This window comes from Halichoerus grypus, chromosome 5 (genome assembly GCF_964656455.1).
Source record: "Halichoerus grypus chromosome 5, mHalGry1.hap1.1, whole genome shotgun sequence".
NCBI lineage: Eukaryota > Metazoa > Chordata > Mammalia > Carnivora > Phocidae > Halichoerus > Halichoerus grypus.
This window is the reverse complement of record NC_135716.1, coordinates 148,592,305-148,609,302: the sequence shown is the minus strand read 5'-3', so window position 1 is coordinate 148,609,302 and position 16,998 is coordinate 148,592,305. Positions and strand designations below refer to the sequence as shown.

Genomic DNA, 16,998 nt, shown 5'->3' with positions numbered 1-16,998 from the left:
AAGAATGTTAGTGGTTCATTGTCATAACAAAGTATTTGTCTTAAAGTAGACAAATATTCTGATATGTGGTATTTGTGATTTTTTTTTTTTTTTTTTTGCCTCTCCACATTGCTTCTCGTTCATGAGATTTTTAATAAATATGTATTAGGAAGATCTCCATAGGCAGGAAAGAGAGAGGGAGAAGCTTAAGAAGCATGGCGTGGAATGATGCTTGCTAGTGTCATACATTCATAAGATGTCCTTGAAGATGGAGCACAGAACAGAGATCAGGGAAATTTTGGCAGCTGCAGTTGGGAAAATAAATGGCTGTTGTGTGATTGGGCAGATCCTAAAAGCAGGCTCCTGCGCAAACCATGTAATTAAGAAAAGTGGGAGCTTTTGTCCAAGTGCAGAATGTTCATAATATCAGAGTTTGTCAGCAGGAGCTTTTAGAACGGATCAGTACTTTTCACTCCCTGATCCAGGGAACGGTTTTCTTATAAATCATCTCTCCTTGCTGTCCTCCTGAAGGTTGCTGCCAGGCGATAAGGCGGACTTAGATTGTAACCTTGCTAATACACAGTGATTTAGATGAAGGAGAGACCGAATCACAGTCCGTTTCAAGAAATGCGATTTTTATTCATTTGGGCTCCTATGTGTCCTCTAATGTAGGAACAGAGTGTGGCCAGGGAGAGATCCTGAAGGACGGCTCTGGGAAGGAGATGGAATCATTTTTAATACTGTGACTCCAAATGGTTTGAAGGATTTGACATTTTCTTTCATTTTAAAAAATAACTTCCTTTCGGATTATAAAAGTGCTGTATTTTCACTTTAAAACAAAAAACTTGGGAAATAAAGATAGAGACAAGTATAATCCCACACTTTATTGTTAGCATTTTTATTTTTCCCTCCTACATTGTGCATGTTTATATAATCAAGATAATCATTTTTTTATTTCACTTTTTTCTACATTTATCACACATTTTCTCATGCTATAAAGCCCATTATACATATCATATTAACAGCTGCAAAATACTGGATCATAAAACTATACAATAACTTACTTAGTCATTCCCCCTTGTTGGACACTTAGGTTGTTTCTATTTTTTCACTCTTTTAGATACACTTTTAATAATGTATCTTATTGTGCATACTTTTGGTCTTTGGAATTCTGGATTCTTGTCTGAGCTTCAGAATGGATCCTTGGGTCCAAGAATCTGAACATAAGGTTCAGAAAGATTGTGTCAAATTATATTTCCACCAATGATGATGAGAGAGACTATTTCACTGCACCTTAAAGCCCGCCAGTTGCAAACCTTGAATTTCTATGTTCTTTGTAAACAAGGTGTCCACAAATAACTCAAAGATACACTTCTCCCAGCCCAGGTCTGCATTCTCACCAAAACTGATATGATAGAGTCCAGTTTTACTCATATCCATCTGCCTTCCCAGGGGGTGTCAGGGATGAATCGTAGTTCCAAATGCCTCACTGAGGTAGTTGAGGGATAACATTCTCCTATTAGATCAAAAAGTCCTTTTTTCTAATGTATCCTTCTTATTAAAAAAAAGAAGAAGAAGAAGAAGGAGGAGAAGAAGAAGAAGAAGAAGAAGAAGAAGAAGAAGAAGAAGAAGAAGAGGAGGAGGAAAGGAAACAAAAGAAAAGGAAGAAAGAAGAGAAGAAAAATTCAGAGAAGGAAGAAATTAAAAATAAAATTTCAAGTGTGATAAAGTAATTTTCAAATTTAAAACTGCCCTATCAGAATGATGTTCGGGATTTTTTCAGTAATGAACATGTAGCTATAACATGACATTGGTGTGAATTGTCCATGGGTCTAATTTATCGTGGCCACGTATACATAACATAGAAGTACTGAGAACAGTTTTATTTCACTCAATATCTTTAGCTTCAAAATGCCCCTAAATAATTTCTCTCCTTTGAATTGCACAATTGGAAGAGTAGCATTATGCAATTCTTAACAAAGAGAAGGTTGCCCTGTGCAGATTTTTCTAGACACTAACTCCCTCTACTCCCCTTTACTATCCTCCCCATCTCCACCCAGCTTCATTAAGAAAACAAATATAAACTTTAACAATAAAAAATATTTTATTTGTATTTCTGAAGAATTTAATGAGTGTGCATAAGACAAATTCAGAGATGTGACCCATGATATCTGTATCATGGTATAGATACAGAATAACCCATTGCTTTGTACAGCTAGAGCTAGGTGAGTTTGCTCACACTCTGAGGCAGGAGCCAGGCATTTTATAAATACACAGTATTTATGTGTACATGAATTGTGCCATGGCCTGTTGGTTATGCATCAGAAGATAAGCTCAACTTAATCATTCTGGGGGCAGTTTTACAAATGATTCATTAATGTTCTTTGTATGGAAGATGCAGGTAACACATCTCCCATCACGACTGGTTCCCACCCCAGCAGGTGTCCTTAGCTTATCATGAGGCATTTTGGTTATTTTGTCCACATTAAACATTCAGAGTTTGGGAGCTTAGAGGGTTGGATAGGAAAGAAATTGTTTTCCAATTGATTTTTTTATTAGGTTTAATATTTTTGCAGGAAGCCTAAGAGCTTGGCCACGAAATTGCATTTATATTGAAATGAAAACATTTGTGCTTTTCAGATATGTCTTTAACAAAGAAAGCTTATCAAAAGTTTGGGATCATCTTTATTTTATTGGCCATTTTGGAAAAGAGGACTAAATTGGGGACTCGGGGGGTGGTGAAAGAAGGGTCTCCTCGTCCTTATGATGAACTGGATGGTCACGCCATCCCTCAGCTCTGGAGAGTTTGCTGGAAAGGTCTGTTAAAACCAAAATACCCAGGGGTTTGACAAGGACTGCCCCAGGATGGGCATACCGGAAATCATTTTAGGTCCGAACAGAAGCCCTAAAGAAACACTGTAGGATATAAAGGAGGCTAGTATTCATTTAGGAGGGGAAATGTGTGTGATGTATCTGGGAAGGAAGATTAAGAACTCGGATTTCTGTGAATTTGAGAATAATGCCTAAGAGAAATTAAATTTTGATTATGCTTTTCATATCCATGCTGGCCCTGCTATTTTAAGTATTAATGCCTCTTGTTCTCTCCAGCGGCTGCTGATTTTTTAAAAACCCTATCCCCACTGAGAATTCTTTTGGCATGCCCGGTATGCCTCTACAGTGAAGAAGATGCTGTTTCAAAGAAGTAATGCCTCAAGCTTACCTCCTTGTTACAAAGTCAGTGGTCTAGGACGTAAGCATTTAGACCGGAAGCAGGACATGTCCATTCAGCATCAGGACATGTCTGCGTGTATTTCATGTATATGCTCTTTGGTAAGGAGGGGGGAGTCATTAGAGAAATTCTGGAGGCAACTGCTTAACGAAAGGGGTATATGCAATTGAGTTTAGTTAATTATTTGTTTACCTGCCCTCCTCTTCCGTCCTCCTAACTTGAACCCTCTAAGGGCAGGGACAAAATTATTTTTGTTTTCTGGATTCCTAGAGCAATGCCTTGGTCTGTAATAGCCTTCAATAAACTTGTGTTGAATGGAACACACTTGTTTTAAGGATATGCCGAGAATTTATTACCATGTAACTTCCTAGAGTAAGTAGGTCTTTCAGGTTATTTGTGCATCTACCCAAAGGTACTATTAAACTGTCAGCATGTTTTCCCCAGTTGGAATTAAATATTTTTTCTAGAGTTTTCTAGTTACCTTCCAGCAGAATTACGGAAACTTGGTACAAATGGTTTTGAGGGACATGAGTGCAGTCTTCAGCCAGATTCTTCTGCTCCAGGGGCCTTTGTGAGTCATCACCTGTAATCTGGTTGGGGGGGGGCGGTGCTCGGTATATTCCCAAGTTCCCTTTTCCTAGAGTGATCAGATCATCAATCTCAGTCCCTGCTCCTGGGCCCCATTAATAACATGTGTCTCCTTCCCAGTTGAATCATAACCAGGAAAGCATTGCGTTTAGAAAAAAACATTAATCTGAAGGGACTTGAGCGAAGTAAAGCTCTTGAAGAGAAGGAGGGGAGAGTATGGATTTTATGAGCTGATGGACAAAACTTTTAAAAAATATGAAATTGGGGGGTTGTAAGGACATTTTTAGCATCTTTCAAGGAGCAAGAAGAGAAGTGAGGAATTATTCCTAAAAATAATATCTGTCTTCAGGAACACAGAGCCTGCTGTGTAATTTTCTAACTTTGGGGATTTGTTTTTCAGGCTTTTGAAAGGCGGGTGAGATGCAGTAGTCTGGGCTGCACCACCGGAGTCTAACATACTGCGTGTCAGGATTTTATAAGGGTTAAGTGGGAAATGCCTACAAAGAGAATTAGGACTTTTATTTTTGTTCTCATGAATAATTTAAATCTATTTCTTTAATGGTTCGATTCGGTGACTGCCCTTGGTAAACATTATTCTTCATGCTCTCGGGAGCCCTTGTTCGATTACATAAGGGTTAGCCTTTATACATAAATTTTCAAAAGTCCTTCCAACATGGTGAAAGAAAACACCTTTAAATACTCATTAAAATATTGAATAAAATACGTGTGTGTGTCTTAGATGTACACACCTGAGACATGTTTGCAATCAGTACACTCCATTAACATCTTTCTCATTTCTGGGGATGCTGACATTTAGAGGGTGCTGGAGGTAGAGGGGAGAGTGTTTGGGAAAGAAGCATCATATTCCTGTGATCTTCTTAGGTTCTTTTCTCTTGATCCTTTTGCCTGAATCGAGCATCATGGCCACCCCTCTGCCAGGAAACCAGAAGTTGAGGATGGCCGTGATGGGGGTACAAGGGCCCTGCCCTGGGGTTGGGGATGACGAATGTCAGTAGTGAGTTCTACAATGGCACAGGTTCCTGTAACATAAAGTCAGAACCTTATATATGTCTCACAAAGTAAAACCTGAGAGTGTAAAGTAGGTTAAGATGTGTAAACGCAAGACCGTGCAGTATATTATTGGACTGCCATTTTTATGGAAAATATTGGAACAGGGCCACACAGTATGGCTGACAGGATTGGCGAGGGGGCTGCCGGAGGACCTCCGATGTGTTCCTCTGGTGCCCGGGACAGTGACTGTCCTTAGATGTGAGGAGGAAGACCAGCCCTCTAACTCTAGCCTGACTCTCCCCAAATTTGAGCAAATGAAAGCCTTGTCAAGAATGGGGGACAGAGGGAGCTGTGAGGAATTAATGAGCTGGTGGAAGAAATATTAAAGGAGCCTTTAAGTACATTTTTAGAATTTTAAGTGGTCTTGCTTAATACACTTAAAGGGCCTTCTGGCCATAGGACATTCTTACTCTATGCTCTGACATGTAGACCCTTCAACAATCAGTATTTGTTTGGTTAATGAATTAATGAATTCTGAGAGCAAGAAATTATATGAAAAGAATGATTTGGGGAGGAAAGGAAGTTTTTGCACTTTGATTGTATTGCTACTCTTAGAATCAACAGGAGGATTTCAATCTGGAGACGAAGGATTGCCATTAGTGTACATAAAATGTGTGTGTGTGCATTTTTCTGGTGAGAATGGGCAAAGGCATTCAACAGGTTCTCAAGGGGGTCCTTGTCAGCCAAAGATTCAGCCTCTCGTCTTGAATGAATGCCTCTTAAAATCTATATTTGAAATAATATCTAAATGTATGCCTGGCATATAATAGGTACTCAGTAAGTGTTCTGTCCTTTTTTGTTATATGTAAAATTGGGATGACATTCATACCTTTTTGGCTTGTACTTTACAGGGTTGTTTGAGGGATCTAGTGAACTACTGAGCATGCAAGGGCTTTCATTCATTCCGTAGTCCTTTATCCAGAACCTACCAATCGTCAGGCCCTGTTCTACATGCAGGAGATGCTATCATAAACAAACCAGATGTGGTCTGTGTGCTGTGGAGCTCAGAGTTCAGGTCACCATTCTTTGTGAACTGTTAAGTGCCAGACTCAGTAAGATATGGAGGTAGACCCATCTCCTCATGTCTGTTCAACTACATTTTTATGATATGGCCACCCCTCACTGCCTCCTCCCAGAAAAGGAAAAGCAAACCCTCATCTAAATGTCCATGCCTGCACTGTCACATGTATGCTGTCACTGTACTCTTGTGGACTCTTGTGTAGACATGGGCTCAAGTCCCATTTCCTGCGCTAACTAGCCATGTCACCCTGGGTAAGTCATTTCCCCTTTTTGGTCCTCAGTTTCCTCATCATTAAAATTATGGCTTTGGGCTCTGTGGTCCCTAATGTTCTCTGATATCTGTCATGCACCCACATTGTGAACTCAGTTCAGCAAGGGCCAGCTCCTCGTCTTTGTTGTCTCCGTATCCCTGGGGCCCAACACGGTGCTTGGCATTCTGGGGCTCTATCTCTGTTCATCTAGCATTCCCAGATCTAGCCAGAGTGGAAATAAACCTTATTTTTTTAATGTGCATTTGATCTGACAAGTCCAGGAAATAGTGTAGCAGATGCCTTGGGTGGACAATAATAAGAGATGGGATTGAGCAGGTATTTAAGACTATCTGGAAGGACCCAGGATTGTGGTCAAGGAGATGCTACGAAGGGCTGGTTTTTTCAGGAGCACCCTGAGAAAGAGGCTGAGCCCAGCCTCTGCTTCTTACCTCCCTCCACAGAGATATGACCCTGAGTGGTGATCCAGCAGCTGCATGTGTGAGGCCTTCCCTCTTGCTTTTGTTGTATATTTTGCTGGAAAAAAAAAAAAAAAAAATGGTGGGAGGGGTGAGGTTAATGCGTTGAGTGTGAGTAATTAGTCATTCAAACCATTGACATTTACAATGACAGGATGTGAGTGCCTACGTTATTGTGCACTGCTCTAATAGTTTATCCCTGAAATTTTCTGCCTGTACAATATTTCTTAAAATATATCACAGGAACATAAAAGATTTAATGCAGTGCTTTGTACAACCATTAGAGTTTGACGTCAACTGAACCTCCTCAATGCTCTATCCTGGATGCTCACTGTAATTCTGTTCTTAATTGCCATTCAGAAGAGGGAAGGAGGGCAAGTCAGGAGTTTGGAACCTGGTCAGCTGCAAAGTTGGCCATGTGACCCACACAGACGGTTTCATGAAAGTACATAGGCACACTTGAGTAACTGATATATTTATTTGCAATGAAAATTGCGCTGTTAGAATATCAAAGGCCTGGAGAAGGAAGTGTTCTGATCTTGCTGAGCCAGTCTCTGTGCTTATTGGAGGATATGCTTCCCGCTAACACACATGTTTACCCCTGGTTTGTTTCCCACATTGAGATTACGGGTGACCTCTCTTTAAGATGTATCATGTAACCTTAAAGTATTATAGTTTCATATTCTTGAGTTTGATATCTTTAGATCTTGGCAATTTCTCTTATTTTCCAAGTAATGTTTTAAAATCCTCTCGATTCACTTGTGTGTCAGATTTCATTCTGACATTTTACATTTGTGATTCTTTTTTTAAGCCTGTCTTGTATCCTGGGATGCATCATTAAGACCAGTGAGGGGTCTTATTACATGATGTGTATTAACACATTTGCAAGTGTTTCTCAGTTTAGTACATTTTTATTGAGCAAACTCTGTGTGCATGTGTGTATTTTCATCGGTTCTTCCTGAATACACAAAACGAGAACTGTGTAGTGTGTGTGCAGAGCAAAGAGTGCTCCATTTCCATAAACCAAGAATGACTTGATCTAATTTATAGATTTGGTCGGTGGAAGTAGCTCAGTACCAAACCCTGCATCTCGTGGATCCTTTTCAGAGGTTTGGGCCTAATTAGGGTTGTCTGACCTACGGATGGGGTCAACTCCATCCAGCATAATTTAGGAAATCCACATAAGATGTAAGGAGATCAGAAAGCTGGTTGGGGAACTGAAATTACTTTGCTGCGCACTTGGTACTTCCTAGGCTTCTCTGGAGCAGGGAGACCTGTGAGATGTTCACATGGACTAGTGCTGGCTTTCACCACACACGTCTTTAATAGTCATGGTCCCATAAAATCTCAGCACGCTTAGGTATGATTTACATTTTTCTTCATACTCCATCATTAATGTCCCAAAAGCTGCCTCAGTGCAGGATATTTTCTAGGTGTTTGTGGGGCAGCCTTAAGAAGGATGGAGAGCAGGGAATGTGTTCTCGAGATTGTGGGACTGGCTTGTCAGTAAGTCAAAAGGTAGCAGTTGGGTAGCCCTGTGGTTCTGCCAGCCCAGCCTCCTGAACTGGATAAATTCTGTTTTTAAGTTCCTTATCAAGTTGGCAGTGCTCCTTGGGTTTGTTGCCTGGACACCTGACTTAGTGAAGCAGCAAGACAACACAGCAAATGGAGACACTGCTCAGACCCAGGAGGCCCAACAGTTGGGCAGAGCAGAAACCTGCCTTCCAGCCAGGAGTTGTGATGATGCTCTACGACATCATCTCCATTAGCATGTGCCTCCCTTGGGCACATCTCCCTCATGTTTTCCTGGACAGAGCAGCTGAATAGGCTTTGTTTGGGTACAGCTTCTATCAGTGCTGAGAAGAGCTTGATTTAAGATTCTTCTCAGAAACCCTTTGTTTTCTCCTTGCGGTCTGGACCAGCCTTCCAGAATCTCACAGTTGACCTGAATCTAAGAAGTTCTGATGATGTGGTAAGCGGAGCCACTTAAGTTACTTACATGATGGTAAAGAATCTTAGAAGCTCCTCGCCTTCCTCAGTCTGCCTTATTCCCCTGACTCCTCTTGAGACTTCTTTTTTTTTTTCTTTTGGTTTCATTTCCCATTTGTGATCATTCAGAAAAGAAAACAATTAGAGTAACACCTACGTAGGGCATGATGAAGAATAATAGTCGTAATGCCTCCAGGCATTCATTCTGAAGATAAACCTGCATGTGAGGCTTTATTCCAGTTCACAAAGAGGAAACTAAGGCTGAGTATTGAAGTAACCTGTCTGAGATCACATAGCTAATAAGTGGTAGAACTACAGTCTTAAGTCAGCTGTTGCCTTGACTAAAAACTTATTCCTTTTTTACTTTATCACTTACGCTTCAGTGAGAAAATAAGCAAAAAAAAAACCAAAACAAAACCAAAAATTCTCTGAGTATTGATGAGGATGTACAGCAACTGGAACTTTGCTGGTGGGAGTGTAGGTTGGTGCCACCATTTAAAAAAGATACTGACAGGGGCACCTGGGTGGCTCAGTCATTAAGCGTCTGCCTTCAGCTCAGGTCATGGTCCCAGGGTCCTGGGATCGAGCCCTGCATCGGACTCCCTGCTCCACGGGAAGCCTGCTTCTCCCTCTCCCACTCCCCCTGCTTGTGTTCCCTCTCTCGCTGTGTCTCTCTCTGTCAAATAAATAAATAAAATCTTTTAAAAAAAATAAATAAAATAAAAAATAAAAAAGATACTGACAGTGTCTACTACACAGAACATGCATATACTCTGACCCCAAAATAGACTCCCAGGAATATTCCCAACAGAAATGTGTGTGTATGTAAACCATGAGACATGTGCATAATGCTCAGAGCAGCATTATCTATAATAGTTAAAAACTAGAAACAACCGAAATGTTTACCAACAGAAGAGGTAAATAAAATGTGATATTTTCATAATTTCACAATGGAATTCTCTACAGCAGTCAAGTAAAACCTACCACTATATCTAACGACATGGATGACATCCAGACACAATGTGTGAAAAGACATAAAAGAGTACATATTGTGTGATTCCATGTATATAAAGTTCAAAAGCAGATAAAACTAATCTATGGATTAAAAGTCAGTTACCTTTGGGGGGTAGTGTGAATGATGGAGGCAGGGACACAAGAAAGCCTTCTGGGAAGCTAGTCATGTTCTAAATCACGATCTGAAAGGTGATTACTCTGGTGTGAATCGTGTTCTCTTTGTAAGGTTTGCATGCTTTACTACATGTATATGAAAGTGCTTATCCCCCCAAAATTCTCTCAGCAGCCAAATGGTGATAATAATGGAAGCTGCTAGTTATCAGATGTCTGCTAAACCTTGCTTTCCACGTCTATGAGACGTAGAGAATATTGCCTTCTTGTGAGGACTCAGTGAGAGAAGTCACGTCAGACGATTGGTAGAGTGACTTTAATAAATATCAATGATGGTGAATTACATTCCCACCACTATTCAGGTGTTTTCTATACCTCATGTCACCACCTTGCAAGGCAGGTGGCATTGTTCCCATTTTTCAAATGAGAAAAACAGCCTTCTAGAGTTTCTGTCCGTTCCCCAAGGTCACACAGCTGGTGAATGGCAGAGCATGATTCCATTTCCAAAGAATTGATCAAGGTCAGAGGCGACTGAAGTCCTATCATGAGGGACGAGTAAGAGATGGTGATGGGATAGAGCAGAAAAGTGGGCTCCATCTGGGGCCAGGAAACCTGGGTGCAGGCCCAGACTCTGCCCCAGTTTCCCACTGATGACAGAATTCACTGGGTGTTTCTGGAATTCATCTCAAACATGAGAGTTTTGGACTAGATTTTATTTCCTTAAGTGCGTTCTGGCTCTGCAGTTTTGTGATTCTGTGTTTGTCATGCCACACAGGACCTCTTCATAACCAGGCTCCATGAGCTTACATCCATTTTCCATGTAGAACGTATTCCAGCTTCATCTTCTCAGTACTTTCCCTGAATCCCATCCTGTAAAGAAGGGCTAATTCCTCCCCTACTCTATGCCCACTGTCCTCCTGGGAGCTGTTTGCCGGTCTATGTCCTCAGTAAACTCTAAGCGTCCTCAGTAAACTCTAAGCTCCTTGAGGGTAGAGACTGAGATTTATTCATCTCTTTTTTCCCCATGCATGCTGCCTGGAACAGTTCACACATTTGTGGAAATCTTTGTTTAATTAACTATTTGAATCCAAATTTAATTTAAATTTAAGCTTTTTACTTTTTGAGTAAAGTGTGAGAGGATAGCCTCGGGCTGTGCTGGACCTAAGGTAGAGGCCTAGAGAGAGCTCTTCCTTTATGTTTTTTATTTTATTAGAGGTCCAGGAGAAACAGTCACTGAGCGGCTAGGGAGAAAAACCATTAGATGACTTCGTAGCTCCCCAGCATGTGGGTATGAAATCTGAAGTTTGATCAGTGCTTAAGCATCAGTGAAAATCTAAACCCTTCCCATATGGAACGGCCCCACTTAATTTAATGTCATTTTACTTTGTGAGATAGTTAATAAACAGGTACTGTATTTGATCTTGTGAGCGTAACCCTCTATATTTAGTTTTTCAGCTTTAATGGAACTATAATTTTAATCATGATTATTACTTTACATTTTAATTATAATTTGGTGTGGCTTAAGTATACATTTCTGAGAGTGATTGTGTAATGAAAACAGGAATTAGCTTTTCATTAACAAAATAATGGGAGAGTTCTCACTGCATTCTAGTCTGTGTTCAAAATCTACGGGCTGGCCTAAAAATAGCGAGGGGAGTTTAACATGCTTCTAAATTGGCTGTGTTCACAACCCAGTCTCTTTTGCTCCATCTTGCTTTGTCTTGTTCTCTTTCTTTTCAAAACATAAAATAAAACAAAATCTTGAAAGAGACTTTACTTGTGTCTTTAAGATTTCAGGAGGCTTATTTTTATTATTTTTATTTTTATTTAGATAATTAGCACCATGGAGCCACAGGTGTCAAATGGCCCGACATCCAATACAAGCAATGGACCCTCCAGCAACAATAGAAACTGTCCTTCTCCCATGCAGACAGGGGCAGCCACAGATGACAGCAAAACCAACCTCATAGTCAACTATTTACCCCAGAATATGACCCAGGAGGAATTCAGGAGTCTCTTTGGGAGCATTGGTGAAATAGAATCCTGCAAACTCGTGAGAGACAAAATTACAGGTATGCTCTTCTTCAATATTCTAGGCTTAGGATTAGCAGCTACATTGTTCCATTAGATGTACAGACCTTAGCAGAAATGCACACAGACGGTGAATGCATCTGAGTGTCTGCAGTGTGTATCCTGCATTTGAGGATGGCACCCATGTGTGTACTCTACATAAAACCAGATTGCAGATTGGGAGGACTGGGAAGCAGATGAGGATGTTGGAGCTTCCTTGGGCTTTACTTTTTGTGAAATAACCCTTCAGTTTGATCCCCTTTTATTCTCCATCAGCCACCCCTGCCCTTTGTTCTATAGTTCTCCATTTGCCCTCTGCCCTCCCTGTACTCCACACTAGTTTTTATCTCTTCCTTTCTTCTCAGGCATTTGGTTTGTGTGTGTCCAGTGTTCTTCCATGTGTCTGAGACAGTGGTTTAAAGGGGGGCCATTGTGGACTTTGGAAGGAGTTCCCAACTGCCCATTGTCCCTGGGGAGAAATAGGCTCTAAGGATAGCATATTATTCTGGAATAAAACTACGCTGCAGTAGAAAGGAGAAGTTTAATGAAGATCTGCAGTTGAGGTATTTTACTTCGTTTCGTTTTGTTTAGTTTTTGAAGATACTTTTTGAGAAGCCAGAGACGTTTTACTTGAAAGTAAAACAATACCCAAACAACTTCAACACTTGAAATTTTTAGCCTCTGATTTTTTCCGAATCGACCACTGTTTGTTGAGGACCTAATGTTTGCCAGACGCTCTAATTCTTTGGGGTAAAGTTTCCCTGCAATCTTTTTGGAAGTGAGTGTATTTCCTCAGAAGACGGCCGGGCTGCCTCACGACGGTGAGGCAGCTGCTCCCTGTGCTGTGGCGCTCGGCTCCTGAAATCTCGTGCACTCAGCTGAGTATCTGGCATTTTTCAGGATTGACTTTTGTTTCCCTTTTGCTGGGAAGTTTAAGAGACAAGCAACTGGCCTATATTAGAAAAAGGAAACCCTGTCATTAAAATAGGAAGGCCCATCATCTTGATTTTCAGTAGGGGAATCCAGTGTACCTGTGTGCATGTCGCTGTATGTGTTCTCCAGTTCTTCCACTTCACGTGTAAATCCGTCTCCCATATAAATTAAACACTTTGCAAAATCATAAAACTAAAATGACTGTTGAAAATAAAAGCCAACCCTCCAAACATAATTTCTCACCTATAAAGTTAGAAAAGAGTATTTATCTCAAAGGGCTTACTGGGAGGATGAAATGAGAGCCTGGATATATGTACAGTACTGCCTAGCGTAATGCCTAGCGCCTAGTGGTCTCTCACTAAATGGGAGATGTTATTGTTATAGATACAGGTAGTATGTTACAAGGAGCGCGGCTGAACAGAGAAATTTTATCAAGGTCTCCAAATAGGGCCAGGACTTTGATGATCTTATCTGAGAGAGCTGGATCATCCATCCTTTAACAGAATTGCCTGCACTCTCAGGAAGCCAATGTTTAGATTTCTGAATAATCTTTATATAATAGGATGATAATTCAAACAAAATTAAAACCAGTTAACCATATGATTCTTCCTCCCACTCCTGTATAGAAAATGTATTTTTGGTGGAGGCTTACCTTCTAAATAGGGACTCTGCCAGCTATATTAGTGAATATTATTAATCACCTTTTCAAAAGAATTCCCTTAGAACTGTAGTGAGATTTTTGAAAAGTACTGATTCATGGTGTTGTTCCTTGTTTTCTAAAGACACATGTTTAAACAAGCAGATTCCTTTACTGAAAGAATGCTAATTTGGTAGTTCACCGAGTGGATTTGAATAGGAGTGACAGCTTCGAAGACAGCCTTTAATTTGGTATACAAAACCAAAATTGTCAACTTTGGTTTGTTTAGCACCCTCTCCAGCACAAGCAGAGACATACAGTAGCATCTGAGCTTAAAGAAGAAGCTTATGGGTTGAAAGCAGAAATATAATTCAGGCATAAATTTATAATTATGCATTTTTTAAATTTCAGGCAAAAAAAAAAGTTTTTATTTGCAGAGAACTTATGGGAATGAGGCAAAGAAATATAGAGAGACCAGAGATATTTGCCCTCATTTGGTAGCAGTGTTTAATAAAAGTAGAACTTGTGGTTGTAAAGAGCGCTTATTAAATTCTTCATTTACACTACCTAATTAATTCTAGCATTTTAAATTAACAGTGAAACTGGTCCCTGCTGTACCATTCCATAGATGCAGCATATTTCCTCCATCCACCAGTTGTTCAGGTTTAATTGACTACGCTAAAAGTCAGAGAAGGAGGGAGAGATAAGGCTGTGGGGAGGTGGGGAAGGAGTGAGAATCGCTCTAATGGAAGACCTCTGAGGCCTACATTTGGTGGTAAGTGATAACACAGGCTGGGAGAGGTGAGGTGTAACACCAGCCCAGTTGAAAGGCTGCTGCTGGTGGTTCAGAAGTCAGGGTGAATGACATCATAGGTATTTTTGTTGCCCTGATTTTTAACATCCCAGTCCCCCCTTTTCCTCCAACACCTCCTACAGATCTCAATACATCTCGATCCTGTGAAGTTTACAAGGAGTTCTAAATATCTAGTGGGAGGATTGGGGGGTGGGAAGTGGCGAAGAGATAAGAATTCAAGATTAAGATTTTCCAGCCCAAACCACTCCCTAAGAGAATGGATTCCCTTAGAAGGTTCTGGCTTATCAAATTAAGAGAGAAATTGAGAGGAAGAGGAAGAGAGAGAGACTCGTTGTTGATGGTGTTACGTGTAGGCTGGGTTCCCTCCTGGCTGTGGGTTGTCAATGAATGCTCCATTTGAGAACACATAGAGGGAATTTGGGCATGGACTTAAATGTTTGGTGCTGAGGACATAATTGCTATCATTTATCAAGTACTTACTCTATGCTAGGTACTTGCTAAGCACTGAACATACCTTATTTGATTTAACGCTGAGAACAGCTTCCATTTTCTTTTTTTTTTTTTAAGATTTTATTTATTTATTTGACAGAGAGAGACATAGCAAGAGAGGGAACACAAGCAGGGGGAGTGGGAGAGGGAGAAGCAGGCTTCCCGCTGAGCAGGGAGCCCGATGCGGGGCTCGATCCCAGGACCCTGGGATCATGACCTGAGCCGAAGGCAGACACTTAATGACTGAGCCACCCAGGCGTCTCCAAGCCTCCATTTTCTTAGATGAGGACACTGAAACTTTGTGAGGTCAAGTAACTTCTCCCGGCAGCACAGGTATTACCAGATGGTGGAGCTGGGGTTCACCCCCAGATTGCAAAAGCATGATCTTACGGGGAAGTACGGGCAGGGTGCCCCTGCTGGTGTTGAGTGAAGACCCCTGCCTAACCCTCACCCCATAACCCAATGAAACATTGTGAGCATCTGAATAGCAGTTGCCAGCCACCCTCTGGAGAGTCTACCTCATGCACCACGGCTTTCAACTAGACTCCTGTGTATGACACGAGGCAAAGATAACAATATTTATCATCCTCTGGGGATACAACTCAGCCTTCAGAGTAGAACCAAATTTACTGAAAGTGCCAGGTTTAAGATTCTGTTACAGTGCTTTTGGACATCTCTGTTACTTATCTTCTCAGAGATATTAGATTTTCTTTTTCCAATTGCGAAAGGACACTTATCAGGATAATCTAGGTACCAGGGAGAGAAAACATGTCTCCCAAGTTGCTTTTGTGTGCAGCCGTGGACACTTGATGGCCCCGGAAGCCATGTTCTTCCTTTTTCTCCTGCATCCACCTGCAGGCCCTGCTGCTGGAGAGAGAGGGAAGTGGTATGTGGCCCGCGAGATTTCGTGCAACCTAGAGACTCAGGCAAGAAAACATCAAACCCCTGGTAGAAATTCTGTTATTCCCATGAACTGCAGAGAGTTGAATTAATTTCTAATTTTTAATTTTGTTGCCTTTTTGTTTTTTCAGGCTTTGAGATTGCATTACAGATGCTCATTATTTTAGGGGAGGAAACATGGCTTAGGCAGAATACCGTTAGGTGGCTCAGGGAATGTCTTAAAGCCAGCAGAGCTGGAATGCTAAATTACATTTTAATAATTGTCTGTCTTGTCATCACCCCTCTCTAAAAGGAATAGAGAAAGGAGAGAAAAAATAACCAAAAAAAAAAAAAAAAAATCCCCAGAAATAAATCAGTGTACAACAACAAACAGTTTGATCTGCCTATCTAGATTGTGTGATTATTTGCATCGTAGCGATCAAGAAGAATTATATTTTTACTTGATGTTACTCTTCATGTGCCCATGCAGTATAATTTGTTTATCCATTTCAGGCAGGTAAGAGCTCTGAAGGGAGGTTTTTAAGGACAGAGTGGTCCAAACTGAACGTTATCCATGATAAAGCTGAATATATGGAGTGACCCGGGTATGGAGCAGACTGTAAGGACTATAGATGGTTGATAAAGGGTGAGGTCTGTGTTAGCTGGAGCTGCTGGGAGAGGTTTGAAAGATAGGGTTAGAATTTAGGTAGAGGGAAGGAAAGCAAAAGTGTAGAGCTAAAATTCCAGTCTAAGAACAGAAGACTTTTTTATTCTTTTGTGTTTTGGACACAGGAAGTAGAGCTGGGACATGCCTCTTTGGAAACAGCGATCTAAGATGAAGCAGCGTTGCCAGATGAAGTTAAACATACCAAAGAATGAAGCCAGTTAGAGTTGCACCCCAACAGGCAAAGATAGCATTTCCTAAACCTCACCTCTAGCCCACTCTTTCTTTTTTTTTCTTTCTTTCTAACACATGTCTTTGGCTTAATTAATGTTATCATTCAGTGGAAAAGGCAGAACAAGGCAAAAAATACCTTCACTACTGTGGACATCAGGGTGAATAATGCTTTGCCACCACTTTTGTATCTGGAATCACATCTCTAATTAAAGGAACCAACTCAGTTTTGATTTGGTGACAGTGGGTAACTTCTGTTCTTTCTCGGATTTGTGAAAATGCTACTAATCCCATGTGTCCCTCTCAGTAGGTGACATGCAGGACATGGACTACGGCAGTGGGGGGTGGGAGGGTGTGTTAGGGCACAAGACCAGGAGGCATTCCATGGAATAGTCTCTTGGGGTGAAGATGGAAAGGAGAGTGAGGGCTGTGGACTGCTGTAGGTTACCTCATATACTGTCAAGGAACTGGACTTACAGGGCACTATGGGAATGTGACTGAATTTTACTTCTGAGGTAACTTTATAAAACAATAAAAGACCCTGAAAAATTCT

At 40.9% G+C, this 16,998-nt stretch overlaps 1 protein-coding gene across 4 annotated transcripts in view; it reads left to right on the top strand.

Annotated features, from left to right (window-relative positions):
• Positions 1 to 16,998, top strand: part of ELAVL4 (ELAV like RNA binding protein 4) — a 138,497-nt gene that overhangs the window by 77,951 nt on the left and 43,548 nt on the right. For all 4 annotated transcript variants that reach the window (XM_036123048.2, XM_036123049.2, XM_036123047.2 and 1 more), the window contains exon 2: positions 11,560 to 11,800. In XM_036123048.2, the coding sequence (XP_035978941.1) occupies positions 11,560 to 11,800 (241 nt within the window). The remainder of the gene's footprint in view (positions 1 to 11,559; positions 11,801 to 16,998) is intronic.